Here is a 25353-nt window from a genome sequence, read left to right on the forward strand (position 1 = left end):
AAGATGAACTCGCAAACTAAAATTTTTTTAGAAAAAAATTGATCAGAGACTCTCTATAGATTAACTGAGTTCTTTTACGATGGCTGGAAGAATTGGTCTAAAAATGTTATGAGTTCTGCACAATTAAACAAATTTCAGCAATTCTCTTCAGTCTGCCTTTGTTGCGCAGCCTCTCTTCCGACTAATTCTACATTGTCACCCCTAACTGGAAAACGGTCGATATTTCACGCGAAAACAGATTCCAATGTCCATAACAGCGTCCAGCGTCAATTCTTCCAACTAATTCACTCCAACTAATTCATTTAATTCCCAACATTTTCTCTTAATTATGAGAGTTAAATCTTTATTTGAAATCACTAGTGATAAAGTCACAGAATACATTTATAATGGTTAGTTGTTTTCTTTCCTTTTTGTATGCTTACATTTACTTTTTTAAAGGTTCATACGACAGTATCAATTACAGTCTCGATCAAAAATCTAGTAATCAAGTTTATTCTACCCTATTGGAATTAGAATATATATAATTAGAGACGATCTGATAGATGTACCTCACATATTTGTCTTAAACTCAATTTAAGTAAAGTAGATCTAAAAAATTTCAAAATAAACGCGACTGATGTATTATTACTGAAAAGGCACTGCCTCAAATCGATTACTTTTGGAGATTTGAAGAATATTGGATGTTTCTATAGAGATATAAAAGGTTAGTTCTCTAGAAAAACATGCATAGATTCAAATGTTTTTATAGATAAACAATACATTAACTTGATCTCTCTCATGAATGATACCTTCAATGAAGCTACCTGGCAAAATTTGGAAAGTTTGGATATAACTGGAAGTGAACTATTTTTAAATGGCTGGATAAGACAGGTATTTAATAATAACATACTAGACTAGCATTTCTTCAATAAAAATATTTCAGATAGGATCTACGCTCCCTTCCCTGAAACGTCTAGTAATCGCCGGAAGAACTTTGACGGATCAAGACTTCTCTAATCTATGCAATAATTTTCCGAATTTATTGTCTCTCGACATCAGCAGCACAAATATTACAAATCTTTTTGGAATCGGCAACTTGAAAACCCTACAAGTTCTTAGTTCGAGAAATTTAGAATTTGAAAGTTACATGGATTTGATAGGATTGTTTGATTTGGTGAATTTACGAAATTTGGATATTTCCAGAGAACTGTAAGTGATAAATATCCAACAATTTCTTAGCGCCTTATATTTGAATTTCCCTCCAGAAGTATTTAATATAAAATAGAGTTGATTGTCAATTTTTTCGAACTTTTTTGAAAATTACATTTTTAAAGGTAAAGTATGATTTTTTTGAAAAGTATGCTCCAATATTCTGTAACAAAACAAAAGGAACCCAATATTGAAATGTGCAATTTAAAAAAAGTCGTGTTGGAACGACTTTCCAGCTTTGGCTCTGCATGTTTGAATTTCCTCAAAAATTAGAACTGCAAGACCAATCAGCGATTCGCTTTTGAAATTGCATTTTTTCAACCTCACGATTTTTCCTTTTTTTCTGTTATGATATATACCAGCATATTGAATTATTCCTAGTATTTTGAAGTGTGCTTTTTTTCAGAAATTTCACGGAACCAAGGATAGTCGAACAATATGTAGAGTGTGGTTTGGTTCTACCAGAGTTGAGACATCTCGATTGTACACGAACTGATATGAATCAACATTTTCTCAAAGTATTAATGAGATCCCATCACAATCTTGAACAAATTGCAGCTTTACGCATGATTCTCTCATTCCTCCTTCAAATATATCTATCATGTTTCAGGTAGTAATTTGTATAATTTTGTAACATCTGACATCCGTCTTTTAAATGAAGCGACACTCAATTCTTCGGTTAATTTGCAGGCTTATTATTTGAGTTTGAATAATTCCGCTGACATCAATTGCGCTCTCAATAGTATTCGTGATCATCTTGAAACTCAACAAGTAAATGAAACAGAAGATGCTGATATTTCTGAATGTTTGAAGCAACTTCTACGATTAGTGAAAACATCTTATGTGAAAGCGACAGAATATATTATTGTGAAGTGTTTGATTGAACTTTCAAATTTTTTTTCTTTGAAACTAATCACGTCGTTGATTGTTGGAATGCAATTGTAAAAGTATTTAATACACTTCTCAACTTCTCAACTTCTCAACAATTTGAGTATTCAAAACTATGCTGGACCGCAATGGAGTCACTTACAAAGCAACATACTTTCCTTGGGTTCTACTCACAAGCTCTTTCGTTTCTGTCAAACTTGATTTACGGATTGGCATCGACTGAAATTGAAAAAATGGCAAACAATAGAAGAAACATAACTCGTCTTTTGGAAATTTTAAGGTGTGGAAATGACTTAAAAAACATGGATTATTGTATAAGCGCAACCAAAGTTCTTTATAAGATGGTTTGGACTAGTGCAAATGCTAGATTATCTATGATAGAATTAGGAGGATTCAAGATCCTGTTCGACGCTATTAATTCATTCAATGATGAATTTGTTCATCTTAATATTCTCGATACTATTAGAGCCGTTATTTCCTATGTGTCACTTAAGACGTGTCAATTTTTATGTACCGACGATACATTTTCTGTCTTCATGTCAGTTGTCTACCAGGGCCGTGCGGCAACTGAGATTTTCGACAACCGGCAACTTCTGATTGCCGAAATTTCGGCAACTTATTGGCAACAGGCAACCAGGTTTCAAAGTTGTTTGTTGTTTGACATTGATATAGGCAATTGCCGAAGTTGCCGAACGCTGAAAACTTCGCCAACCGGCAACTTGGTTGCCGGTTGCCGCACAGTCCTGTGTTATGCCTCATCAAAATTTCACTAACAATATTATTTTGCAGGCGAATTCTTGAAGAGTATAACGGAGCGAGAGCGTATCAAGCGTACATCATCCTCGCATTGCTCCTATTTAGTTCTGAAATAATGGGTTCAATTGATCGTTGGTCATCTACACAACGAACCATGTTAGAGCACATTCCAAATGGTCCAATAGACCATATCACGGATTTGTTCGATTTCTATGTGTTTCATAGAGTTATTCAAAGAATTTCCATGTTTTCTAAATGCGACGGAACACTTCTTTGGGTACTTTCCACTATTAAATTAGTCGTGGAAGAAAATAAGACATATGTTAAGAAAATTAAGGAGTCAGAGCTTTATGTAGACATTTGCAATCGGAATGTTTTGTCGGAAGCAGTTATGGATATGAATGAGAAAGTATTAAACTTATTAAATTCCCATTAATGTAAAAAAAAATTAAAATTATATCTATAATAATTGTTCTTCTTCCAATAAATTTGTTTCATAAATAGCTTGTACGGTATTCTTAAACTCAACGAAATCTTTCCGATAAATTTTCAAAATTTTTTGTTAAAAATTCTTGTTTTTCAATACAAAACTGATGTAATCAATTTTCAACAATTTTCAACAAGAGCACAGATCACAGTTTGAACTGAAAATATTTCAATGCTTGGAACGAACTAGGGGTTACATGTAGCAACTTATAACATCCAATCATGTGCCAGCACGCCTACTTTGTGCCTACACGGCTGCCTACTATCAATTCTATCATGGAACTCAGAAAATGTGTGAGTTCAACGAAGAATCTAAACATCGTATTTCAGAGGAGGAAAACGTGTTATTCAATGAGAATGCAAAAATTATGCTATTTGTATTTAAAAAACCACATTTTCATACTACAAAAGAGCTGAAAATAAAAAGAACTAACAGAAAAGCACGAATCTACAAACATTTTATTTTGCAATAGTTCTCAGTTCTCAGGGTCATTTCTCTTCTCTAGACTGCCAAGTTCCCGAGTTCATTCAGTTTACGGTTGCCGAACTTTTCCATCAAATCAGTCAGTGCCGTGCTGCAATCCTGAAGTGTTATTTTTGTTAAAGAAAACTATTTCCTATGAGATTTCTCACATTTGCGCACCAATTTGTATGCTTTCCGATATTCAAGCAAACAGCCATGCAGAAACAGAATTGATAGTAGGTGGAGATGGATCCATTTCGAAACTTCATGATTGCTTTGATCAAGCTTGGAACATCAAAACACTCTCGTTTCTCGACGTCTCTCAACAACATCAAAGCAACCCAACCAGTGGATGCACGATTAATGCCATCGAATGATTGAAGCATGACTGGTGGCACAAAGTTTTCCATACTTTTACGCAGAATCTATTAACTGTTATTATTTGCAGCAGTCTTTAGTTTCAACTCACGTCCATCTCAAACTTCTTGACCTCACGAAAGAAAAGAGCCACGTTTTGAGCTTGCTCCAAAGCATTCCCGGAAGTTGGCTTCTGTCCAGACCAAGTATTCATATGGAAAACGATGAGTCGGTGACTTTTATAGTTCGATGCATTCGGATCATCGCTGTTCTTATCGATCACAACTTCACTATCAGTCAACTCTAGCTCATACTTGGTTGCTCCCATGCTAAGACCTTCACGAGCCTTGCAAACGATGGAAAGAGTTCCCTTCATCAGTTCAGCTTCCATTTTCTGCTCTAGCTCAGTTGGAAAGTATGTATAGCACTTTCCATCATCGGAGCCACTCATTTGTTCGTCGTGGCACAAGCACACAAGAATTCTGATGTGATCCTGAAAATAAATTTGAAATGATGTTTAAAAATTCGACAAAATAACAAACCTTTAGAATGACTCTCCAAATCAGCTTTGAGCTTTTCTTGGTCGGCGCCTGCACAATGATGTACTCAGCTCCTTCCATTCTGACGTACTGTCCTGGGAAGAACTCCTCATCGGATCCGCAAAGAACGCGCCGATTATCTCTAATCGGGATCGGCAAACGAACATTTACTGGCAGGTTCTTGACGAATTCCGGCACATTGAATGCAGCATGTCCCTTTAGAAGGTCGTACATTTGAGGGCGACTCTTTGCTTTCAAAAGCTGATCAGCCACCTCAGTTGGCGATTTTCCTTCAGACACGGTGCTTGTTGTCTGAAATGAAATTCTCGTAGTTGAAGTTCTCACTCATTTTTAAAAGTTATCCACAGTTAATTTGCGATGTGTCCTTCAGGAACCTCACAGCATTGACATCATGGACGCACGATGCACACATGCCCAACGATATCTTGCAACAAGGCAGTTCCGTGAATCCTTAATCTGAATGGATCCATCGCAAATTAACTGTGTGCTCATCTAACGCATAAATGCGAATATATGAGGAATTGATCAAGAAAAGTCTCCTGATTCTGTGCTGAAATTTCAAACTTACATCTTTCTTGGTTTGAGATCCGGATTTGCGACGGCTTGTCTTTGCTTTCTCCTTCTTTTCCTTCGACTTTGACGGTGCCATTATAACTCCGTTCTCGCTTGAGTTTTTGTTTGAGCCTTGGAGACAAGAATAATTCAGAATAAATTGATTTGTCTAATTATGATGTGGATGTGGATGTGGAGGGGAAACGTGGAAAGAATAACAAATACAGTAGGGGGCCACGAGAAGGTCGCTAGACTGACTTCAACAATTTGTAATTTTGAAATGTTATCACGTGAGTGAAAAGGAAAAAATCATTTTGATTATAAAAAAAATATATATTGGTACTTTTCAAATCATTAATGAAGCTATCTGGACGGAAAGAGCTCCCGTTTTGCAGGATTACAGAGATTTTACTTCAGGGTGGCCCATAATTATGGGGCTCGAGTTGCTCACGCAAAAACCTTGCTTCAGAATTTAGAATGTATTATTATTGATAGCTGAATATCAGTTAACATAAATAATTTCCGATTCATTGAACTACAGAAGCTTGACCTCTTGGCGTGCTACTTATTTGTGCATAGTTTTGCATCTGGAAGTGTCGATACTAATTTTTTGTAGTGTTTTATGCATTTTGGAACCACAAAATATATTCTTACATTATGCACTTTTCACTTTTGATCCGTCTAGTGATTTTGATCTCAAGATCATCCAGGTCACTTCATTGAAGCTTCTAATCTTCAGCGGCAATCACAATTTTGGTAATTTACTTTATCTAAAGTTCTCAAATGCAAAACTAGTGCAATCGATTTATTATTAGTTTTGAGTCAACAAGAAAAACAACAAAGATAATCACAATTTAAAGATAATAAAATCCCGTAACATGCGAAACAAAAATGGCTAAGACATGAAATCATGGAAAATATTTACAACTCGTCGCGTTGGATGAGCTTCTCGAGGGTGATGTCAAAGTAGAGACGAGCTTTTCCTGGAATGGCTGGAGCTCTTCCGTCGTCTCCGTATCCGAAGTCTGATGGGATGACCACTTGACGACGTTCTCCCTCGCACATTCCAGTCATGGCAATGTCCATTCCCTTGATGACTTCCTGTAAAATAGGGGTTTTTGGAAATAATTTAAAAATTGGGTGTCAAAGGTGGTATATACCATTGTATATTTGAGCGCTGTATCTTAGAATATGCTAGTTTTAACTAGGTGATAGAGCGGGCGCCCCTCTCCCGGCCCATGAATAGTTAGAACGTCTATAACATCCTAATTGATCTCCAGAAATCACGCCAAAGTTATACGTAGATCAAAAGAAGAAGCATTTCATCAAACATTATCCGAATGCATCAAACTTTACGCGCAACTTTCCCAACACTTACATTATTATTCAACTTGAAGATGAATGGAGCGTTGCGAGAAAAAGACGAATCGACGAAAGTTCCGTCCTCAAGATGAAGCACGTACTGTTGGTGAATGGTGTCTCCACTCTTCGACTTCTTGCACTTATCCTCATCAATCTTGTGTGTCTGCTCAATAACGATTCCCTCATCGGTGGTCCACTTCTCTCCTGGCACAGCGCGGAACAGATCGACGAGCTGGACGGTGTAGTAGAGGGTCTGATCCTCCTTGATGTTGTCACGCTCACGTCCCTTGTCTCCGAATCCGAGGTTTCCTGGGATGACGACCTTTCTCTTTTCTCCCTTGCACATTCCGGTCATAGCTCTCTCCATTCCTGGGATGACCTGTCCTTTTCCGAGGGTGAAGGTGTATCTGAAAATGTCGATTAGAACTGTGGATTTTCTTTAGTTTTTGGGAGCTCAGTAACCCTCTGAACTATTTTTTCTAATATCTTGCATCTAAAAACTCACGGCTTCTTGTTGAAGTTGGATCCGATTTCCTTTCCATCCTTATCAGAAAGCTTGTACCATTGATCGAGAACATCCCCGTCTTGCGACTTGATCGGGCACTTCTCAGCCTTGATCGGCCTGATGATCTTGATCTCAAGACCATCCTCATCCTTCCATTGAAGCTTTTGCTCCTCGGCGGCAAAGCAGTACGCTGCTACTATCAAGCACAGAAGAATGACACGCATTCTGAAAAGTTATAAGTAAGAGGAGAAACAGGGTGAAGCCAAGACGAGAAGAAAATTCGTATGTCTAAAGTGACTGAAGATGGAAGAAATGTTTATGTTGCTGAGAGTGAGTGCATCTGGTGTGCAGCCGGGGGCAAGTGTAACAACCAAACAGCTGCCACGTCACCGTTTTTGTAGGTCAATCGGGGGGAAATATTACAATTGTATAAATAGTGTAAGCCTTCCTTATGCTACAAAAGTTTATAAAAGAGTTCGAAAAGTACTACACAATTCTTTATGCGGCATTCTATATAGATGACGTGGAAGATAATTTGTACATGACACTTTAAGCTTAAAGGTATGGGAACCCACTTGACGCCAACGTGGAACTTCCTTGATGAAATTAATTTCAATTGCAAGAAGCTAGACCATACAAGAAATAAATGTGAATGGAAAACAAGAATGAAGGGAGGGGTCATTAGTGTCCACTACTTGCCTCCTCGTACATCCTCCTCCTACTGCGAAATCCCGTCGCGCTGTAACTTTCTTTTCCTGGTGTCCGACGTCTCTCAGATCGTAGTTATCCATAATTCTTGCAGTTCGATGGTCATCTCTTGGAGATCTTGGTGGACGACACAAGATGAGTGTGTTGGGAGAGAGAAACGAAAAGAAAAAGAAAAAGTATAACTGGGTTATAACCCTTTCTATAGGACAAGGAAATATGACCTGATTGGGTTTTCAGTTTTTATTTTATTTTTGATTCTGGCTTTTGAGAATTGAAACGAGTCATCAAGTATCACGATTAGTTTTAGCCTTTTTGAAAAGTTGTTAACTGACAAAATAGTTAACTTTAAAACTTCTAAAGTATTATAGTTGAACATCAAGCTTAAAATTAGTGTATCAAGTTTTAACTTCAATTTAATTCTTTTTTGAGCAAAAAATGTATTAAAAAGTATCTCATATAGCGAAATTGTGTAATACAAATCTAATATTTCAAATAATTTTCGAATTAACCTCGTTTATTTAACCTTGACTTCGTATATCTCAAATATTTTATCTTACATAAAATTCACAAAACTATTTAAACAACTAACTTTATTTCAAACATACATAAAATGCAACCAATATATTTTTATTCACAGCAAATTTATGAGCTTCAACCTCATGAAAAATAGGTCTCTCGATCACTGATACGCAGTGTATGGGACGTTGTTTCCAGGGGTACGTCGTTGGCAGAAGAACTTCAGAACAAAGACAGCGATGCCAATGATCAGGAAAGCTACGATGATACCGACTGAAATATAAAGGTTCAATGTGGTAATAACAGATAGAAAAATTGCTAAATTTGAGCGTCACAAGCAACATTATTCTGTCAATTTCACCTTCCTTGAAATTTTTTTGATGAAAGACACGGAAATGACAATTCGCTAAGCCCACATTTTGTCTGAAATTGTTGGCAACTAGTTCAGTGTACGTCCGAAATTCTGCATTTTTTTAAACTATGCACAAATTGGAATTTTTTATTTTTAAAAATCTTCCAAATGAAGTGTTCAAGCAACAAAGTTAAAAAACCAGTCCTTCCAAAAATGTCACAACATGTTTTCGAAGTATGTTAAAACTTGAATAGTAGGATAAAACACCCACTGAAAAATGACCAAGCAGTGAAAGATGGAGCCCTTGGTTTTCCAGATTTAGGAGTCGTTGTCTTGATTTCAGGACCAGATGAGCTTGTTGGAAGAGATGATCCAACTGAAGAAGGGCTTTTAGTTCCATTCGATGTTACTGTTGAGTTATCATTTCCATCGAATTGCTCTTCAATTTGAAGTTTTCCATCTGATGCATCGGCACTTGTGATGTTAGAGGATTTGTCAGAAAGTAAATTTTCTGAAGAGCTGGAATCTTTCTGAAAGTTGTTTCATACCTTGACATAAATCTAATTCTAAAAACCTACATCGTCTGCAAAAATTGTTGCAAAAAGTGCGCAGCAGAATAAAACGGAAAGTCTCATGATTTGCTGGATATGTTGTGAGCCGATAAATGTTGAAATGGCAGCAAAAAGAGCTCGGAAATGAGCGTAAGGTGTTCAAATAAATGAAAAATAGATAGCTTTATTTGGTACGGAAAAGAAAAAAGGCGGGGGAGATCGACTAGTTGGGGGATATGAGAGAAAGAGGAAGAGAATAAAACGAGAATTGGCAGTGATTCATATTATATTTTTGCAGACAGACATCTAGCACATCCAACTATGTGGAACCCATTGGGTCTCGTAGCGAAGAGTTTCCAACGAGTCAACCAATCTGGAAAAGATACGACAGTGGAAGAGAAGTGACGTCATAGTAAAGACCTACCGTTTGAATGTAACATCAATATTCCTATTAACAAGTGTTAGATGAATCTTTGATTTACATTCCAATCCTATCTTTGCACTTTCGTCACAAATTGATTGGAGTTGGCCTTGAGTCCTGGAAATTTTTTGTTAGAAATTTGAATTTTGCGCCAAATGTTTTTTCAAAGAAAAATTAGTAAAACACTGAAAATTCCATTAAAAAAATCTAAAATTTGAATTTACCGGGAAACACATTTTGAAAAAAAAACATATATTTTCGGAAGATATTCGGCAAAAAGATTAGTTTGAAATATTTTTTATTTTTCTGAAAAATTAATTTTTCAATATACCGACGGAAATTGACAATAAAATGTTGACTTTCCCGCCATAATTTGAAAAAAAATTTAAATTTCTCGATAAACTTTGCAAAAATCAAATAAAATTTTCCCTAAAAATTTTTTTTTCAAATTTCTAGGAAAGTCAGGATTTCCCAATTTTTGAATTTTTTTTATCGCCGAAACATTGTTTTTTTCTCAATTTTTGAATGTTGTTCAGTTTTCCTTTTTGAAAATCAAAATATGGAATAGTTCATACCGAATTTGCTTACCTGTGAGTCCTTCGAACCGCCTCAAGTTGTGTAAACTCTTCAATTGGTGGGGGCACGACATGAACCACGAATGGCATGAATTCAGCGTTATATAAATAATTTACACTCTGAAATTGTTCCTATTACTTGAAATCCGTCATTATTATAAAAACCAACCTGAGGAGCAGCATCCAATACACACATTCGTCCACTTCGGATTTCATTTCTAACGGAGTCTGCCGATGTTCCATAGAGTTGACTATCCAATTCCCCCCACTCAACCATTCCACCTTCACGAATCTTTTGGTAAATTTCTTCTTTTCGGACAAATTGATATTCACGTCCCTCCACTTCTCCAGGTCGTTGGGCTCGTGAGGTTACTGTAAGTTTAGGGGATTTACCAGTATTGTTCATTCGCTGACATTTTTGATTATAAATAGATTTCAAAAATTTGAAATACGGGCAGTAGAGAAAGGAAAGTGCGAGATTTTAGGGAAAATGAGGAAACGTTCTAGCATAATCTCAGAATTTTAAGAAATTTAAGCTATTAATTTGGAACACAAATTTATAGGAAAATATCCAATTGACGATATTTTTGGAAGCTATTTTTACCCCAGAAGTTGACAGAAATTTAATTACTTGTTCGTTCCTTCGGAGCATTTTTTGAATTAAATTTATACCAGGTCTCGACAGAACTGAAACACTTTCAGATGAAGAGCGCGCATAAGGATGTGCGCCTTTAATAATTATCGCACTAATAACTCGCTTTTTTTAGAACTTTCTTCAATACTCATTTGATCCTCACACTCATTTTCAATGTTAAATATTATATTTTTCTAAATTTTGAATTCGAATTTTTGTCCAAATTTAAAAAATTTTAAATTTGACTAAAATTGCAATTTTTTGAGGATTTCTCCAAATCTCAGAACTTACATGGAACAATTGTTGAAAAATAATGTGGAGCCAGCCTCAAAAGCATCGACTTAATATCCCTTCTTCCTGTTCCAACTGCTCCTAGCAATACAAGAGTTCTTCTTCCGAATGGACAGAGCATTGACACTTTCTCCATTGTCAGTGAAGTTGGAAGATATCCAACTTGTGTCAAATCACCAAGTTTTCTCACTTGCATCCATTTTTCATCTTTACTCAAAATTTGTATTACATCACCTGGATTCACTTCTAGATCCAGCCAAAGACACGGGCGGTCCACGTCGATGTGAGAGCTATATGTGTCTTGGACGCGGTGGAAGTTCTGAAATTTAGTTGGAAATTATTGATGGGAATCCAAAATTGGCAGAAGTCCGACATGCAAGGTTCAGAATAAATTAAAAAATATTCACCGCAGGCGCACAATGAATCCCAGCGGGTTCCACTGTCAGTTCAACTTTTCCTTTCAAATTCTCGATATCTGCTCTAAAGTAGACATCTTTTCCATCGACTTGGGTAATAACATCACCAGGCTTCAGATCATAATTGGACTTTTCATTGATTTTTGTTACTACCAACTGGCCTCCGTGTTTCTCAACTTCAACCTAAAACGTTCAGATAATTTGAAAATTGAATAAAAATTGGAAAAATTTTATTTTGAAAATGTGTTTTTTAGAACCTCTTGTATTTATAGTCCTAATTGTTTAAAAGCGAATGGTCGGTAATTTTGTATAAATACTTTCTTTTTTTTTAAATTAAACGCTTCAAAAATTATTAAATTTTTTTTCAGTCGATATTGAGCTTTATGAAAAACCCCTAGATCGTTTAAATAAAAATATTTCAAAGAAAATTAATATGAAATAATTTTGAAGAATCGACTTTCAAAATTATGGCTGTACAATATACCGTATTTCGTTTATTAGTATTGCACCCCATTGTTCAACTTTGACATTTTATATCTCAGTTATCGTTCGACCTATTTAAAAATTGGCAACTAACAAATAATTGTTAGATCTTTTTCTATCATTTCGTAGTTTATAATATATTGATTGATATTTTTAAAATAAACCAAGAGTTTCAAAGTTAGGTATACGGTGATAAATTTCAAACTTTTCGATAAGTTTATCTATGATATTTGGACAATTTTTTAAACTATTTTATATGTACATTTACCACCACTAACTATATTCCACTTTAAATGATATTATAATTTTTATAATTTTTAATTTAAATATACTTACTTGTGTCAGTTGCCCAGCATCTACAGTAGTCTTTCTTGATTGATACTGTGGAAGAAGAATTGCTGATTGATGAATTGGTGCATAATTATGATTTTTGGTTCCAGATGATCTTAGAATTGGTGTCATGGTTGGAGATGGTCCATCAAGTGCGAGAGCATGAAATGTCTTCGTTGTCAGAACTCTTTCAGTTACGATTGTTCTTTTTTTCAGCCCGGTTTTCGGATCGATTTCAGTTTTCTCCTCAATCTCCACTTGCTCGAACTTTTCCTTCCCGTCTTTGTTTGAGGAAGAGGTGCCGTTGCTCTGAAAAATTAAAAAATTAAATTTTAAAACTTTCAGAATTTTCAGAATGTTGGCGTGTTGCTAACATTAAGCAAAAAACAGTTTTTTCTGGCCGATTTCCATATAGTTTGCCACTTTATTCAAAAAAATTTCAATTTTTTTTGAAAGTTTTACTATTATATTTGAAACAAATTCAGCATTATGGGCTATTTCAAAATATTTTTATAGCCGCCACTCCACCTCATTGTAAAGAATTTTAGATTTTCCAAAATTTTGGTAAATTGCAAACATTGGGATTTTTGAACGCTGGCAATACTTAATATGAAAAATTTGTCAAGCTTATGGTTCCTACAAGTTTAAAATATTTTTTCAAAACTCACCTTTGTGCTATCCGCATCCTGCTCCTTTCCATTCTTCTTCTCGATATTCTCGATTTTTTCCAATAAAACATGAAGACATCTGGACAAGTTTTCGGCGTTCGATCTCAGCTGAGACAACTCATCTTCTTCGCTCATCTTTCGATCTTAAAATGTGCTTTTTGTTGAATACCGGGAGAAAAAAAGTGACAAGTGAACAACCAGGAAACATGGAAGAAGAACAAGGTGGTAACGGGAGGGGGAGAAGAATCGAAAAGCATACAGAAATTGCGTGGGCAAACAAGAAGTGAGAAACGACTACGCAATTCGAGGCTTAGAGCATTTTAGAATGGTTGTTTGGGAGAAAGTACACAAAAATTGTTACAGGTTTCGTGGCCGGCAGAAATTTGAAATTCATTATTTTTTCTAGGCCATCTGAAAAAAACTACAAAAGGGTGGAAGAATCTGGATTTTTTGAATGGACTTGTAGGAATTTTCGGAAAGTGTAACGGTACACGTAAATTAAGCGAAATTGCCAATAAAGGGACGGGGGTATATTTTTGAGCCTTTCAGCGATTTTTATAGCAATTTGGGATGAGCTAAACATTAGATGCAATATCGAATACCGTATATTCTCTATTAGTAAGGCGCCTCTATTAGTTTTGCACCTCTAATAGTTTTTAAATCGGCGAATTGCCGGTTTGCCGATTTGCTGGAAAATTTAATTTGCCAATTCGCCGAATTGCCGATTTGCCGAACATCAATTTGCTGGAAGTTTTTAGAGACGGAAACACTTAAAACTGTGCCTTTTTAAAATTAATTTGCCCGTTTTCTTTAGATATTTTCGAATTTGCTTACTTTTCAAAATAGATGTAGGAGCATTCCTAGGATACGTACAATTTTGCCGATTTGAGTTGAAATTCTCAATACCGGCAATTCATCAAAAATTTCAATTCTGGCAACTTGTCGATTCTAGGCAAACTCTTCCATAAAAACAAAACGAATCACCCAAGTCTAGGCAAGAAATTTCTTATGCCTAGACCGCTTCGATTTTTTAAAAAACCTAAAAGAGAAAGAATTGGGAAATGAAATTAAAAGCAAACAAATCTAGGTAAACTTTTCCCCATAAAAAGCATACAAACATATATCTATATCCTTTCCAAAAAATAATTGAAAAAGAAACCAAAACCAGAAGTCGTAAGAAGGGATATCAGATTAACATGTGTGTGTATGTGAATGTTTCAACGACAAGAAGAAGAGCATGGGAAACGAATTCATGAGCTCTCTCTCTTTTGAGCAACGACTACTTATGCCTGAAGACGCAGAGAAATTGAAGAGAGAATCGATGGGAAGCAGTGGGTTTGAAAATTGTTTGAAGAAACAACAACAAGAAAGGAAAAAGAAAAGAAAAGGGGAGAATGCTAATTTAGCAGCAGAATGCAAGTGGAATGAGCACAGTGAATTGAATATTACATTGTGAAACATGGGTTGAGTACGGAGCTCGTGTTGACTTCTGAAGTGAGTAAGAAGCCAAGCAGTGGAAAGAGCGTGGCGAGACCTTCTAGGGCAAGATGATTGCCGAAAAATTTGCCGATTCTCGAATTTTCCGGCTCCGACAATTTGGTTTAAAATTGGAGATGTACATATTTTGAGGAGGGAAGTAGTCTATACACACCAGAAGTTGGCGGCAAACAATTTTTTTTGGCAAGTCGGCAAATCGGCAAATTGGTGGAATGGGAAATTTCCAGCAAATCGACAAGCTGGCAGATTTGCCGAATTTGGCGTAAAAACGGTAATTGCCGAAAATTTTCGGCAAATTGTGGTTTTGCACATTTTTTTTTGGAAATTTCAGAATTTCAATTTTAATCGGCAAAATTGTACGCATCCTATGAATATTCCTACATCTATTTTGAAAAGTTAGCTAATTCTATGAAAATATCTAAAGAAACGGTAAACCGGCAATTTGCCGATTTGCCGAACGGCAATTGCCGCAAACCCCTGGCACACACACGTTAATGACCCAGAAATGATATTCCAAAAATTTTCAATAACTTCCAAATTTTCAGCTAAAGTTTTGGTAACTTGCCAAATTTAAAAAATAGCGGAATTTCTGAATATTTTCGAGAATGCTGTATTTTTAACTCCTACAATTTTTGGTCGACTTCCAAAATTTATGTAGTAATTGTCACTTTTTGAATAAAAACTTTTTTCAAAGAGTTCTCCATATTTTTCACTATGATTTTTTGCTCATTTTATCACTAAAGGAAAGCTTGAAATAATTTCTCTATTGGTGGCGCCATTAAATTGTTTCAGAAGGGTGGGAGCACGTGGAGTCAAAAAGTCCCATTTTGCTTTGATCTTCGAAAAAATGCGGGAGAAGTGACGCAGACATCTCATTTGATTTCGCATGGTTAGGAGTGTGCTGACGTCACAATTTTTCTGGGAAAATATTCCCGCATTTTTCGTAGATCAAACCGCAATGAGACAGCCTGACACCACGTGTGGGAGTGATTATCTTATCTTCAGGTAATAACAAAAAAAGTTGTAGCTTACTGTTTTTCTTTCAGGGTCCTGACACGACCGAAACTTTTCAAATATCGTACCCCGCCAGTATTTAGATATTTTGATTTAACTGTTAAAACCTTACTTATTTTCAAAATGCGGGTACTGTAGTTGATAAGTTTCGCTCGAGCCAGGACCTCGATGCACAATTTTAGACAAACTACTCGCTGTAAAATTGCAGTTTCCTGTACACGTAGAAAGCTAGAAAAGAACAGGATAAATTGCGGAAAACCACAAGAAGATTCATGAATAGGTGGCAAATGAAGTGTCATCTTGCCTCGGAACAACATGACCTGGTGACCATGAAATTGTATCGGCGACTCTTTAATAGAGGAGTTCTTTGTTTATAAACACACCAGGGTGGCCTCGAAGAGTGCGGTTTGGAATGGTGTAATCCGAACGATGGTTTGCCTCCACTTTTCCCGGAGAAGACAATGATTAATTATCTCGGAGACACAAATCCGCCTCCTCTCCGGATAGCTCGAGCACTTCTTTTCTCGTAATAACGACATCTGCGCCGAACCACCAGCACCACCCGAAGAATGAATGAATAAGTGAGAACGAATTCGAAGAGCAGATGGTGGTGGTCTAAGGATCGGCTCATTTATGACGAGAAAATCGGTTCGATAATGAGCGGATAATCGGCCGAGCAAAGCGTGCGCGGAAAAGAGTAATGACCTGCAAAAAGCTGCGATATGGGATTTTAATTATTTACACAACCACTTGATGCACTTGGCACCTTGATTTAATGATGAGGGAAATTTTTATTAATAATAAATTTATTATTCAATCGGGAAAGTTTTTAACTGAAAAAGTATATAAAATAATGACTGAATAATTGTTAAAAAATCTGAAAGTTTTCTATTCTTCTAAAAAACCTTTGTTTTCATGCCTTTTCAAGATTTTATTTCTGTCGATCCAGCTCGAGCTTTTCCCAAAGAGCTCTTTTTCTTCTAAAAGCACCTACCGTATACACATTCGTCGTCAAATAGTGCGCATTGGGCGCGCACACCGAATATTACGACAAGATGCAGAAATCATCATTTTTGCAATTTTGAAGTTTCAACCGCATTCGAAGTCGCTTTTCTTTCCTTTTTTCTCACTGAAAGTTGAATTTTATTATTTTATTATTCTTATTTTCAGACGAGATGGCTGGTATGCACTTCTTGGTGGGAATTTCCACCGAAAACTACGTGATTTTGGCCGCAGACAAAGCCACTTTCGCTTATGGCGCTATTCTCGCTGACAGCGGTAAGGCTGAGAATCCGGGATGCAAAAAATATTCAAATTTATATTTTAGAAAACGACAAGGAATATAGACTGGGAAAGAAGTTGACAATGATGTGCATCGGAGAGGAAGGAGACGTCGCACAGTTCGGAGACTGGACCAAGAGAAATCTTCAGTTGTACTCGGTCAGAAATGGTTACGAGGTTTCACCATCATGTGCTCATCACTTCGTTCGGCGCAGTATCGCCGAAGGTCTCCGCTCGCAAGATCACTACACTGTCGATGTTCTGATTGGAGGATATGATGACAAGGAGGACAAGGCTTTCCTAGGATCTGTTGATTACTTGGCTAATGGACTCGGGCAACAGGTATTCAGCAATTTATTATCTTTTAGTCAAAATAAAGAATTATTATTCAGCCGTACTTGTTCCGAGGATTCTGCGGACGCTTCTGCTATGCCATTATGGATCGTGAATACAAAAAAGGTAAGTTTTAATTAAGTTTAAATTAATGTTCCCAACTTTACTGAATGATTTTCAGACATGACTGAGGCTGAAGGACTCGCTTTGATGAACAAGTGCATCGGAGAGGCTAAGAGACGTTTCGTCGCCAACATTCCGGGATACAAAGTGGTGATCATCGATAAGAAGGGATACCGCAAATTGGATGATGTTCTTTTCTAAATTTCTGGCCCCGGAATATATTTTTCACCGGTTATTACACTTCTCTCCTGCAACCTTTTTTGTGACTTTTCTCCCAGTTTTCTTCCGTTTTAATTTATTGACACATTCGAATGTATTTTCCATCATATTTTATTCTATCTAAAATTGAGCAATTGAAAAGATAGATAACAATTAAACGACTTGTTTCAGCAGCTGTTTGCGGCGTTCTTCGATGAGTAGACCTCCTCTTTGTTCAGCAGCGTGCTTCATATTCAATAGTGCTTCCCGTGTTTTCTTGGCTTCATCTGGTCTCGTGGAAAACTCATTCGACGACTTCTTATCACTTTTGGAATAGATTTCGTTGATCGCCTTTTTGTATTCATTGAGAATTCGTCCCTTCGCATCAGATGCCATTTTCTCTCTTCTTTCTTTACTCATCGGCGGCACATTCACATACAAAACAGCTCCCTCCTGTTGTGGAGTTACATTAAGAGTTGATTTCTGAAATAAACAAAGGAAAATATGAAAAGGACGGCAAGATGGTACCTGAATCGCCAATTTTGCTGCTTTAATTGCAGATGGATTATCCTGGAAGTTGATCATAATCATAAGTGGAGATTTTAATGTGACTCTGGCAATCATGGACAGTGGCTTATCCTTTCCATTTTCAAGCTTGACCATGACATCTTCATATTGCCGAATATCTACCTGGAAATAATTATTTTACTTTGATCAATTCTTTTAAAAAACTAACTTTAAGAGAAAAATGTCTTGTGAGCTCTTCGACAAGTAATCCTTCAACTCTTTGAATTTCTTTTATTGTTTCCTGGACGACTGCGTTTTCCTCCAAATTCGAGAAAACTGCTGGTGGATTCTGAAATATAACTTTTAATATAAATCTAAATGACTTATTCCAACCTTTTTCTTATTGTCCGCTTTTTTCTTAGCATTTACAACTGCAGAAGTAAAGATTTGAGCTTGTTTTTGAAGGAATTGAGCTCGAGAGGCACCTTGGGCTAATCGAATTACTGCTAAACGAATCATTAAATCTGTAAAAAGTATATTTTTTTAACAAAGTTAATTTTCACTATTATTGAATTTTAAATTGAGAAAATAAAACTGTTTTCACGAGAAATGCACTTTTGATTTAAAAAAATTTTGTAAACCGTCTGTCGTCTCTTCTATAGAGACACTCTCGTCTCAAACACAACGCGGGAATTCAAAACAGGGGTTTTATTTAAAAGTGTCTATTCATTATTCTGAAACAATATGAACTCAAAATTAGGATAATAAGGAAATTTTAAGAGTGACGAAGCAGATAAACTGTCGATTCATCATTTGAATCTCTTCTTGCAGTGGACGCCACATATCTTCTTATCGTCTCACTGAAAATTGTAACATTTCTGAAAGATCGATAGAAACTTGTTTTATATTATGAGAGAACAGGGCCGAGGTCGAGCACAGGGTCTCACCACGATTCACACCGAAAATATTGGTAGGTATTTTGCGCACAGATCAATATTATATCAATGCGAATTATACTAAATACAGCATTTATTTTATTACAGGAAAAGCAAATCCTGAGAATGCGTATTGCACAACTTATTTGACGCGCAAGATATCTCGCAGAGAAAATTACAGTAACTCTTAAAATACCGTACCGTTTGTGTCGATTTACGGGCTCAATTTTTGAAACGAATTTATTTTCGAAAAGTGACAGCGTTATTCCATTTTCCTTCGTTTCTTTGTATTATTTTCTCATTAAAAAATTCTATCGATAAATCAATAATTTCAAATCATTTAAAAAATCGAGCCTGCCGTAAATCGAAACAAGCGCTACAGTAGTCATTCGAATAATTGTAGCTTTCGCTACAAAATATTTTGTGCGTCAAATATATTTCGCAGTACGCACTCTCAGAATTTTTCGTTGTGAATCGTGGCGGGACCCACAGGGAAAAATTAGGAAATTTCAGACCCCTCACTTCCCATCACAAACCTGCTGACACCAGTTGGCAAAACCAATTGATCGTTCCTGAAAATAAAATAATGCGGAAAAATAATCGCAGAAGACGTACTTGACGGCTAATTCAAAAGCTTGTGCGTACTCTTCAGTGGATAATGTCTCTTCAGAAAATGTTGTAATGTTTAGAACTGTCGGTGTCTCAAATGGCTGAAAGATTTGAGAATATGGTTATTCGGAAAAATAGCATGCGCCTTTGAATATGGGTTACTGTAATGGCCCGGAAAATAAAATCGAATGTTATATATTTTTGCATGATTCGAATCTAGACTTCAAAGGAAGAGAACGCAAAAAAAAATCAAGATGCAAGAGCGCCCCGCGGCCAAATGGAAACGCCCATAAACGTTGGGTCTCGTTAGGTAAAGCTATAAATTCAAAAAAAAAAATTGAAAACCTTTCAATTCGCGGTTTTGTGAAACGAGACCCAACGTTTGGAGGAGGAGAACGCTCAATTTCATTGTTTTCTTTTCCTGTGTCTTGATAACAACGAATTGATAACAACGAAAAAAAAATAATAAGAGAAATACATTTAAAGGCGCATACACAAAATATTTATGCATCTCCCTTGAATATTGTCTTCGCGAAAGTGTAACAATAAAAATAAATTTTGTTTAAATTTAGTTTATTCTCCCAAATTTTAACTGAAAATTCAAAAAACATATCCAAAAATGTGTCTTGCCCCGCGTCCAAATTTAAATTTAAATTTCCAAATCACCTCAACATGAACTCTTTTCGGATTCGGAAAATTGATAACAACGAGAAAATAAATCAGTGAAGGTAGAATTAATAGCAGCGAAATATAGATTTTTGTCTTCGTTTCCATATTCTCCGCTGAGAAGTGTCTATCACAAAACGCGTCGTATGAGTTGGAGGGCTCCGGCTCACCAGGAATTTCAATGGCAAGTGGCTCAAGCCGCCTGACAGCTCTACCTGTCGGTTGCACACTTTCAGCCATCATTCTTCAAGAACAAAAATAAAATGAAAAGTGCGGCAAAAGAATACATTTGCATTTTCTTGAATTCTTTCAATCAGTCATTCACTGTGAGACACGACGATGAAAAAAAAACGAATGGGGTATGCAGTTTCGCAGATATTATTATACAAAGTAAAGTGAAAGTTTTCGTCTGGAATTTCAATATTTATTGATTTTATCATCGATATAAGTTCAGAGATTAAACATTTATACAATAAGAAAAATGGAGGAGACAAATGGGTCCGTTTACACAATGACGTGGATTTCAGATTTTGAAGAATTTTGCGTTTAAGATTGCAGATGAGATTTGTTGAAATAATGAGAATGAGGTGCTTCATTCACAATGGTTGAGATTGAAGCCACGTTGAACGTTGAGCCACTTTTGGGGAGATGCTCGGTCTGGAATCATGAACATTTTTTATGGTCTTGTCGTGAGAAAATCTTTCCAGCTATGTACAGCACCCGCGATTACGGTGGATTTTAGCATTTACTTTATTGATTTTTGCAAACAAATTTTTCGATTTTTTATGTTTTTTTGCAACAAAAATACTTATTATTTGCCAAAAATTAACTCAAGTTATAGAGGAAAAAGAAGAAACATCTTCAAAAAATAGAGAAAGGACCGAAAAAAATAATTATCTGAGTTTTTACACAAAAAAATTCCAAAATGTTTTGTATTTTCGAATCAAAAATCAATTGTTCCGCTTTTGGATATTCAGAAAAAATTGAAAAACCTACTAACTTGTACCTGTACGTTTATTTTAATGATAACTACAAAATTTTACCGTACTAGCGACTACGGTATCTGTAAAGTTTTGGTCCTCTTGTGACCTTACAGTCTGAAATTCTTTAAAAGTATAGCTTTCTGATCTTCTGGACTTGTCTGACAGAAAAATTAATGAGCCGTTAAATTTTTCAAAAAAGTGAATTTCCCGCTATTTTTTGGATGTCAAAATACAAGGGTAGTAAGTTTTCACAACCAAAAAGTATATATTTGGTAAAGTAAAACATTTTCAACGAACCTCACTGCGATTGGCTTCGCGGCGAAAACAGTCTTCGTGTTCAGTTTGGGCGATCGTATTTTACAAGGTTGTGCAAAATGTTGGGTCGGCTTGAGCTCAATGGGAAGAGCACGCCGTACTGGTGGCGAACGAGCAGGCGAGAAGCGGAGTGGTGCTGGTTTTGTTGGCTGCTCGGTAGATGACACGTAAACAACGTTGGCACGGAACATAGCGTCGGCTTTCTGTAGAAATTGAAGTTGTTTTTTCAGCTTTTTCTAGATCATAATTCTAGCTTCACAGGTGAAACGGCGAATAATGCACCTAAAACAATTTCATGCCCGTGGCCGAACTTCTCTAGGTGAACCTTCTAGTCCATAAGTTCAAACGGCAGATCTTACCCCCCTCCCCTCATACAATTTAAAGAGCAGCTGCCTAAAATTTTCTGTTCAAAATTTCTAGGAGTACCACTGAAAAATTACAGTTCGACTACTTTATTTTTTTTCAAACTATCCGAGTTTCAGAGCTGTGGCCGAATTTTAACAAAGTACAAAAAATCACCTGTTTATTCCATCGAATGACTTCTGCTTTCTGTGGAGTTTTCGCCTCATCATTCAAGCTCAGCTGGCTCAAAGTGCTCGGCAAGGACGGCTCAATACTCGAATGCCGTTTCGACGATTGATTCAGTACTGTGAACGCTGATCGGCGCTGAAAATTTGACAATTTATGGATTTATGGATATGTTATTGATCTACCTCTTTTGTCAAATCAATCGGATGTCGAGGCGGCTTGGAGAATCTGAAATTTTTTTTTTTTGAATTGTAAAAGTTTCAGTGCATAAGAAACTCACAAGTACTCTGTATTGGAAGTAGTCGAATCGAACATGCTCTTGGGACGGATACGTTGCGGAGATGTCTTCCATGCTCCACGATGACAACTTCTAGAAGTTATGACAGGCGGTGCGAAGGAAGTTTTCTCCACATCATTCTGCATAGAATGGGAGACACTGCTATGCGTCGATTCAAGTGACATCTTCCGAAATGTTGAGTAGTTCATTGTTGTTGAACTGTTCCTGTAATCCGACTAGTTTTCCTTTTTTTTCTTTTTCTACGAAATTCCGTCAAATTTCAATTTCTACAAAACCTTTTTTTGTGTTTTGGGAAGTGCGGCATTTTTTACCAAAAATACCCACAGTACTATTTCTGATAATGTCCCCTTTCAAACTGGAAACACTCTTCACTAATACAGGAAATACAAAATTTGGTGAATTGTGATTTTTACTTACTCATAAATGTTTGAATGTCGATTTGAAGTCTTAAAATCTTCCGGTGTTGAACTTCGCGTCGAGCTGATAGTATTTTGAGATGAGATTCCAGAATCAACAGATTGAAGTGAGAATCTGTCCAGAAACACGTCTCTGGTCTTTTTCTCTCGCGTCTGTACATCGTCTAAACTTCCAGGAATGATTGGAAGACGTGAGCGAAGGTTCTGAAATCACTTAATTTATGCCTTACACAAAAGTATGTCCCGTGCCTACACGTCTGCCTACTGCCTAGGCAGCTTTTGGCACTCCTAAGGAATCAAATTCGCCCGTGAAATATGCACAAACCTGTATCAAAAGTGTATGTTTTGCTCTCAACATGTCCAATTCCTGCATTCCACTGCGACACGCCTCATACCGATTCCGGAGGCGATCGTCATGATTCATGGTCATCCGTGACCTGCTATAATAATCCTTTTCTGGTGGTGGTGGACCGTACCCAGAAGGACCACCACCGATCTGAGCACAGTCGGTGTCACGTGGCAATCGACTCAGATTCGGTGCTGAAATTGGTTTCAAAATTGCTATATTTATGACTAACAAGAAAAAAGTAAAGTTACTCTCAGACTTTAGAGAAATATGCCACTGGAAAGTGCTTACTGAGAAATTTCAGACGGCAAGAATTTAGAGCAAAACAATTTGAAATTAATTTTCAAACTGAAATTTTTCCGAGCATTGCGCTCTATTTTAAAGGCTTATAGATTTATATCGAACATTTTTTTTAGAGTTTTGAGGATTTCGAGTTGAGCTTTTTGGAAAAATTTCAAAGTTTTGTAGATTGAACTCTTCAATAAGTACTTTCAAATGGAATATTTCTTGTTGTAAAATATGATGGATGGTAAAATGCAAACCAAAAGTTATGTGTGAATAGGTAGAAATTTTAAATAATTGATAATCTTAAAAGTTTAAATAAATGTTTGTGAAAATCATTGCATGTGTACGCGTGTGTGTGTACAAGGGCAAAAGTAGTTAGTCAATGAATATGCACTCGTCCACTTGAGACCCCCCTTGCGACCAGGGGGAACGGGTGTTTATTCGATGAAACGGTAGGAGACGGATAAGTCGATTATTAGAAGAAGAAGAAGAAGGAAGCACACACACAGAAAACTTGAGCAAACTGCTGCTCGATTCGCTTGGATGAGCATCATTCCGACTGTGAATGGGCAATGCTTCCGGTATGAGAAATTAGTATTAATTTCAGGAATTTTTTTTGGCTAAAATTTAGACCTGATTTCATTGAGTTTAAATTAATTTTTAATGGCCACGGAAAATAAAACTAGGCCATTCGAAAAAAGGAGCTTTTTCTCAAAAAAAATTGCTTCTGAGCATTTTGGGTAAGTTAACTTATAAATTTAATAAATTATATCCTAGCAAAATATTTCAAATTTCTTGGAAATTTATGTACTTACAGTAAGAAAAAAGCTGCAAACTTAGTTATTTTGAAAGTCGACCAAAAAATAGTTTGCAATGCTCGAAATTACTCAAAAAGTAATTTGGAAAATTTGGCAGTTTACCAAAAACTTCAACTGAAAATTTTTTTTTTAAATCTAGAAATTTATTTTTTGGGTTACAAATATATTTTATAGTTCTCTATAGTAAAATATGATGCATATGGATTATGTGTGAACAGAATTTTTTTTAAATGAAGATCCAGGTCAACTGTAGATAGAAGGGAACTTTGTGAACATAAAAAAGTCGGATAGAACCCGATTCGCGGCCTTGCAAAAGGAAATAAACTGTGAACAAATGTAGTGATGATGGTAAGTGTGTCAAGTTACTTTAAAGGCACAGCCTGATTTGTTGGAAGAAATTTACAAGGTAAAAACCTTTTTTGAAATTATGCAAATCACAGATCGAAAGGAAGGAATGCGACAAATATAAAACAAAGAAAAAGGATTTTACGATGATAACGTATTGTTCAAGGGGTGATAATATGATGATGATAAGTTGAGGAATCAGGCAGCTGATCGACTGGGCCACACACACTCACACACACGGAAACAAGAAGGCCTCCTCTCCTTCTCATCGGCAACAAGTGAAAGCAGCCCCCTCCGGCCTATTCTAAGAGAGAGAGTGTCCTTTCGAGACATAATTCATATTTCGATAATGTTGCCTCCTGATTGTTGCAGGAATGTTGAATGACGAGATACCACACGGCGAAAAAGACGAAGGAAAAGGAGAAGATGAAGCCTGCCGCGATTTGGAATCAAATCGAGAAACACGCTTTCAAAATTGAAATATGAAGATGGAAAAAAAAGGAATTTATCTTTTCATTCATTCAAATTTCAATGAAATAAAGGGGAAATTGCAATATTATTATTTTGTGAAGCACTATTTTTTTCAAGTACATTGGCAGCATACACAAGAGTACTGTAGAAATTTTTTTCCAATTCGGTTTCAAGTGTTATTTGAAGCATGCAGTGACGGGGATTATCTTATGCCTGCCTATCGCCTCCTAGTGCGGTTTCAGTCTAGATTAATGAATTTCAAGTAATTTGGAGTGAATTCGAAATGAAAAATATTGCTCTAGAAGTAGACACGGAAGCAGGCA

The 25353-nt window shown here is 36.3% G+C and overlaps 8 protein-coding genes, 3 non-coding genes and 1 pseudogene across 13 annotated transcripts; 4 read left to right on the forward strand and 8 right to left on the reverse strand.

The window, feature by feature from the left end:
* The first annotated feature begins 328 nt into the window (after positions 1-328).
* Positions 329-3268, forward strand: C50F2.1 (annotated as a pseudogene). The gene is made up of 7 exons: positions 329-389; positions 439-703; positions 749-870; positions 923-1188; positions 1595-1798; positions 1879-2614; positions 2866-3268. Coding segments are annotated over exons 1-7 (2057 nt in total).
* Positions 1907-1927, reverse strand: 21ur-13258. The gene has a single exon (NR_050047.1).
* Positions 3269-3760: 492 nt separating the features above from the next.
* C50F2.5 (Tyrosine-protein phosphatase domain-containing protein) lies at positions 3761-5475 on the reverse strand. The gene is made up of 5 exons (NM_058855.6): positions 5267-5475; positions 4681-4989; positions 4251-4631; positions 3952-4206; positions 3761-3901 (listed from the first exon to the last, which is right to left on the reverse strand). Exons 1-5 carry the CDS (start codon positions 5345-5347, stop codon positions 3821-3823), a joined length of 1107 nt encoding a protein of 368 aa, NP_491256.1. The 5' UTR covers positions 5348-5475; the 3' UTR covers positions 3761-3820.
* Positions 5476-6046: 571 nt separating this feature from the next.
* Positions 6047-7799, reverse strand: fkb-5 (peptidylprolyl isomerase; the record flags this gene model as incomplete). Of its 2 annotated transcripts, NM_001381792.1 has the most annotated exons (4): positions 6172-6351; positions 6629-7019; positions 7118-7342; positions 7693-7799. In NM_001381792.1, the coding sequence occupies 4 exons, from the start codon at positions 7797-7799 to the stop codon at positions 6172-6174; spliced, it is 903 nt and encodes a 300-aa protein (NP_001367683.1). The 2 variants fall into 2 exon arrangements, with proteins under 2 accessions (NP_001370590.1, NP_001367683.1); NM_001384047.2 differs by lacking the exon at positions 7693-7799 and having other exon boundaries at positions 6047-6351.
* Positions 7800-8403: 604 nt separating this feature from the next.
* Positions 8404-9441, reverse strand: C50F2.7 (Sialomucin core protein 24). The gene is made up of 3 exons (NM_058858.6): positions 9272-9441; positions 8965-9223; positions 8404-8614 (listed from the first exon to the last, which is right to left on the reverse strand). Exons 1-3 carry the CDS (start codon positions 9326-9328, stop codon positions 8505-8507), a joined length of 426 nt encoding a protein of 141 aa, NP_491259.1. The 5' UTR covers positions 9329-9441; the 3' UTR covers positions 8404-8504.
* Positions 9418-13205, reverse strand: magu-3 (Guanylate kinase-like domain-containing protein). The gene is made up of 8 exons (NM_058859.5): positions 13063-13205; positions 12401-12703; positions 11573-11764; positions 11166-11484; positions 10410-10612; positions 10254-10360; positions 9669-9782; positions 9418-9617 (listed from the first exon to the last, which is right to left on the reverse strand). Exons 1-8 carry the CDS (start codon positions 13195-13197, stop codon positions 9551-9553), a joined length of 1440 nt encoding a protein of 479 aa, NP_491260.2. The 5' UTR covers positions 13198-13205; the 3' UTR covers positions 9418-9550.
* On the forward strand, positions 9542-9726 carry C50F2.12. The gene has a single exon (NR_147802.1). It is a non-coding gene; the product is annotated as an Unclassified non-coding RNA C50F2.12 (non-coding RNA).
* A 3538-nt stretch (positions 13206-16743) lies between the features above and the next one.
* pbs-4 (Proteasome subunit beta type-2) lies at positions 16744-17698 on the forward strand. The gene is made up of 4 exons (NM_058860.7): positions 16744-16851; positions 16901-17196; positions 17247-17313; positions 17369-17698. Exons 1-4 carry the CDS (start codon positions 16749-16751, stop codon positions 17509-17511), a joined length of 609 nt encoding a protein of 202 aa, NP_491261.1. The 5' UTR covers positions 16744-16748; the 3' UTR covers positions 17512-17698.
* mrrf-1 (Ribosome-recycling factor, mitochondrial) lies at positions 17626-18541 on the reverse strand. Its single transcript, NM_058861.8, has 4 exons — positions 18409-18541; positions 18245-18364; positions 18037-18198; positions 17626-17991 (listed from the first exon to the last, which is right to left on the reverse strand). The coding sequence occupies exons 1-4, from the start codon at positions 18532-18534 to the stop codon at positions 17683-17685; spliced, it is 717 nt and encodes a 238-aa protein (NP_491262.2). The 5' UTR covers positions 18535-18541; the 3' UTR covers positions 17626-17682.
* Positions 18542-18708: 167 nt separating this feature from the next.
* T20F5.8 (TPA-induced transmembrane protein) lies at positions 18709-20479 on the reverse strand. Its single transcript, NM_001129048.5, has 4 exons — positions 20226-20479; positions 19566-19660; positions 19487-19522; positions 18709-18875 (listed from the first exon to the last, which is right to left on the reverse strand). Exons 1-4 carry the CDS (start codon positions 20466-20468, stop codon positions 18791-18793), a joined length of 459 nt encoding a protein of 152 aa, NP_001122520.2. The 5' UTR covers positions 20469-20479; the 3' UTR covers positions 18709-18790.
* A 152-nt stretch (positions 20480-20631) lies between these two features.
* T20F5.4 (uncharacterized protein) lies at positions 20632-23305 on the reverse strand. Its single transcript, NM_058862.6, has 7 exons — positions 23091-23305; positions 22767-22969; positions 22332-22553; positions 22237-22279; positions 22043-22189; positions 21506-21726; positions 20632-20882 (listed from the first exon to the last, which is right to left on the reverse strand). The coding sequence occupies exons 1-7, from the start codon at positions 23193-23195 to the stop codon at positions 20822-20824; spliced, it is 1002 nt and encodes a 333-aa protein (NP_491263.1). The 5' UTR covers positions 23196-23305; the 3' UTR covers positions 20632-20821.
* Positions 23306-24060: 755 nt separating this feature from the next.
* On the forward strand, positions 24061-24388 carry T20F5.1. Its single transcript, NR_002609.1, has one exon. It is a non-coding gene; the product is annotated as an Unclassified non-coding RNA T20F5.1 (non-coding RNA).
* The last annotated feature ends 965 nt before the right edge of the window (positions 24389-25353 follow it).

Source organism: Caenorhabditis elegans, chromosome I (assembly GCF_000002985.6).
Source record: "Caenorhabditis elegans chromosome I".
Classification (NCBI taxonomy): Eukaryota; Metazoa; Nematoda; class Chromadorea; order Rhabditida; family Rhabditidae; genus Caenorhabditis; species Caenorhabditis elegans.

Excerpts from the sequence above, each read along its gene's own strand:
- C50F2.5 (NM_058855.6), bottom strand. The coding sequence starts at position 5,347 with ATGGCACCGTCAAAGTCGAAGGAAAAGAAGGAGAAAGCAAAGACAAGC. Across the intron at positions 4,632-4,680 it reads TTTGGAGAGTCATTCTAAAG|GATCACATCAGAATTCTTGT; the intron begins GTTTGTTATTTT and ends ATTTATTTTCAG. Across the intron at positions 3,902-3,951 it reads ATACAAATTGGTGCGCAAAT|GATTGCAGCACGGCACTGAC; the intron begins GTGAGAAATCTC and ends ATAACACTTCAG.
- C50F2.7 (NM_058858.6), bottom strand. The coding sequence starts at position 9,328 with ATGAGACTTTCCGTTTTATTCTGCTGCGCACTTTTTGCAACAATTTTT. Across the intron at positions 9,224-9,271 it reads CAACAATTTTTGCAGACGAT|AAAGATTCCAGCTCTTCAGA; the intron begins GTAGGTTTTTAG and ends AACAACTTTCAG. Across the intron at positions 8,615-8,964 it reads CACTGCTTGGTCATTTTTCA|TCGGTATCATCGTAGCTTTC; the intron begins GTGGGTGTTTTA and ends TTTATATTTCAG.
- magu-3 (NM_058859.5), bottom strand. The coding sequence starts at position 13,197 with ATGAGCGAAGAAGATGAGTTGTCTCAGCTGAGATCGAACGCCGAAAAC. Across the intron at positions 11,485-11,572 it reads GGATTCATTGTGCGCCTGCG|AACTTCCACCGCGTCCAAGA; the intron begins GTGAATATTTTT and ends ACTAAATTTCAG. Across the intron at positions 9,783-10,253 it reads GCGGTTCGAAGGACTCACAG|GACTCAAGGCCAACTCCAAT; the intron begins GTAAGCAAATTC and ends AAAAATTTCCAG.
- pbs-4 (NM_058860.7), top strand. The coding sequence starts at position 16,749 with ATGGCTGGTATGCACTTCTTGGTGGGAATTTCCACCGAAAACTACGTG. Across the intron at positions 16,852-16,900 it reads CGCTATTCTCGCTGACAGCG|AAAACGACAAGGAATATAGA; the intron begins GTAAGGCTGAGA and ends TTTATATTTTAG. Across the intron at positions 17,197-17,246 it reads CTAATGGACTCGGGCAACAG|CCGTACTTGTTCCGAGGATT; the intron begins GTATTCAGCAAT and ends ATTATTATTCAG.
- mrrf-1 (NM_058861.8), bottom strand. The coding sequence starts at position 18,534 with ATGATTCGTTTAGCAGTAATTCGATTAGCCCAAGGTGCCTCTCGAGCT. Across the intron at positions 18,199-18,244 it reads CAAGACATTTTTCTCTTAAA|GTAGATATTCGGCAATATGA; the intron begins GTTAGTTTTTTA and ends AATTATTTCCAG. Across the intron at positions 17,992-18,036 it reads CAGCAAAATTGGCGATTCAG|AAATCAACTCTTAATGTAAC; the intron begins GTACCATCTTGC and ends TGTTTATTTCAG.
- T20F5.8 (NM_001129048.5), bottom strand. The coding sequence starts at position 20,468 with ATGATGGCTGAAAGTGTGCAACCGACAGGTAGAGCTGTCAGGCGGCTT. Across the intron at positions 19,661-20,225 it reads CGAAAAGAGTTCATGTTGAG|CCATTTGAGACACCGACAGT; the intron begins GTGATTTGGAAA and ends CAAATCTTTCAG. Across the intron at positions 18,876-19,486 it reads TTGCCAACTGGTGTCAGCAG|TGAGACGATAAGAAGATATG; the intron begins GTTTGTGATGGG and ends TACAATTTTCAG.
- T20F5.4 (NM_058862.6), bottom strand. The coding sequence starts at position 23,195 with ATGACCATGAATCATGACGATCGCCTCCGGAATCGGTATGAGGCGTGT. Across the intron at positions 22,970-23,090 it reads AACATACACTTTTGATACAG|AACCTTCGCTCACGTCTTCC; the intron begins GTTTGTGCATAT and ends AAGTGATTTCAG. Across the intron at positions 22,554-22,766 it reads CGACATTCAAACATTTATGA|GAACAGTTCAACAACAATGA; the intron begins GTAAGTAAAAAT and ends GTCGGATTACAG.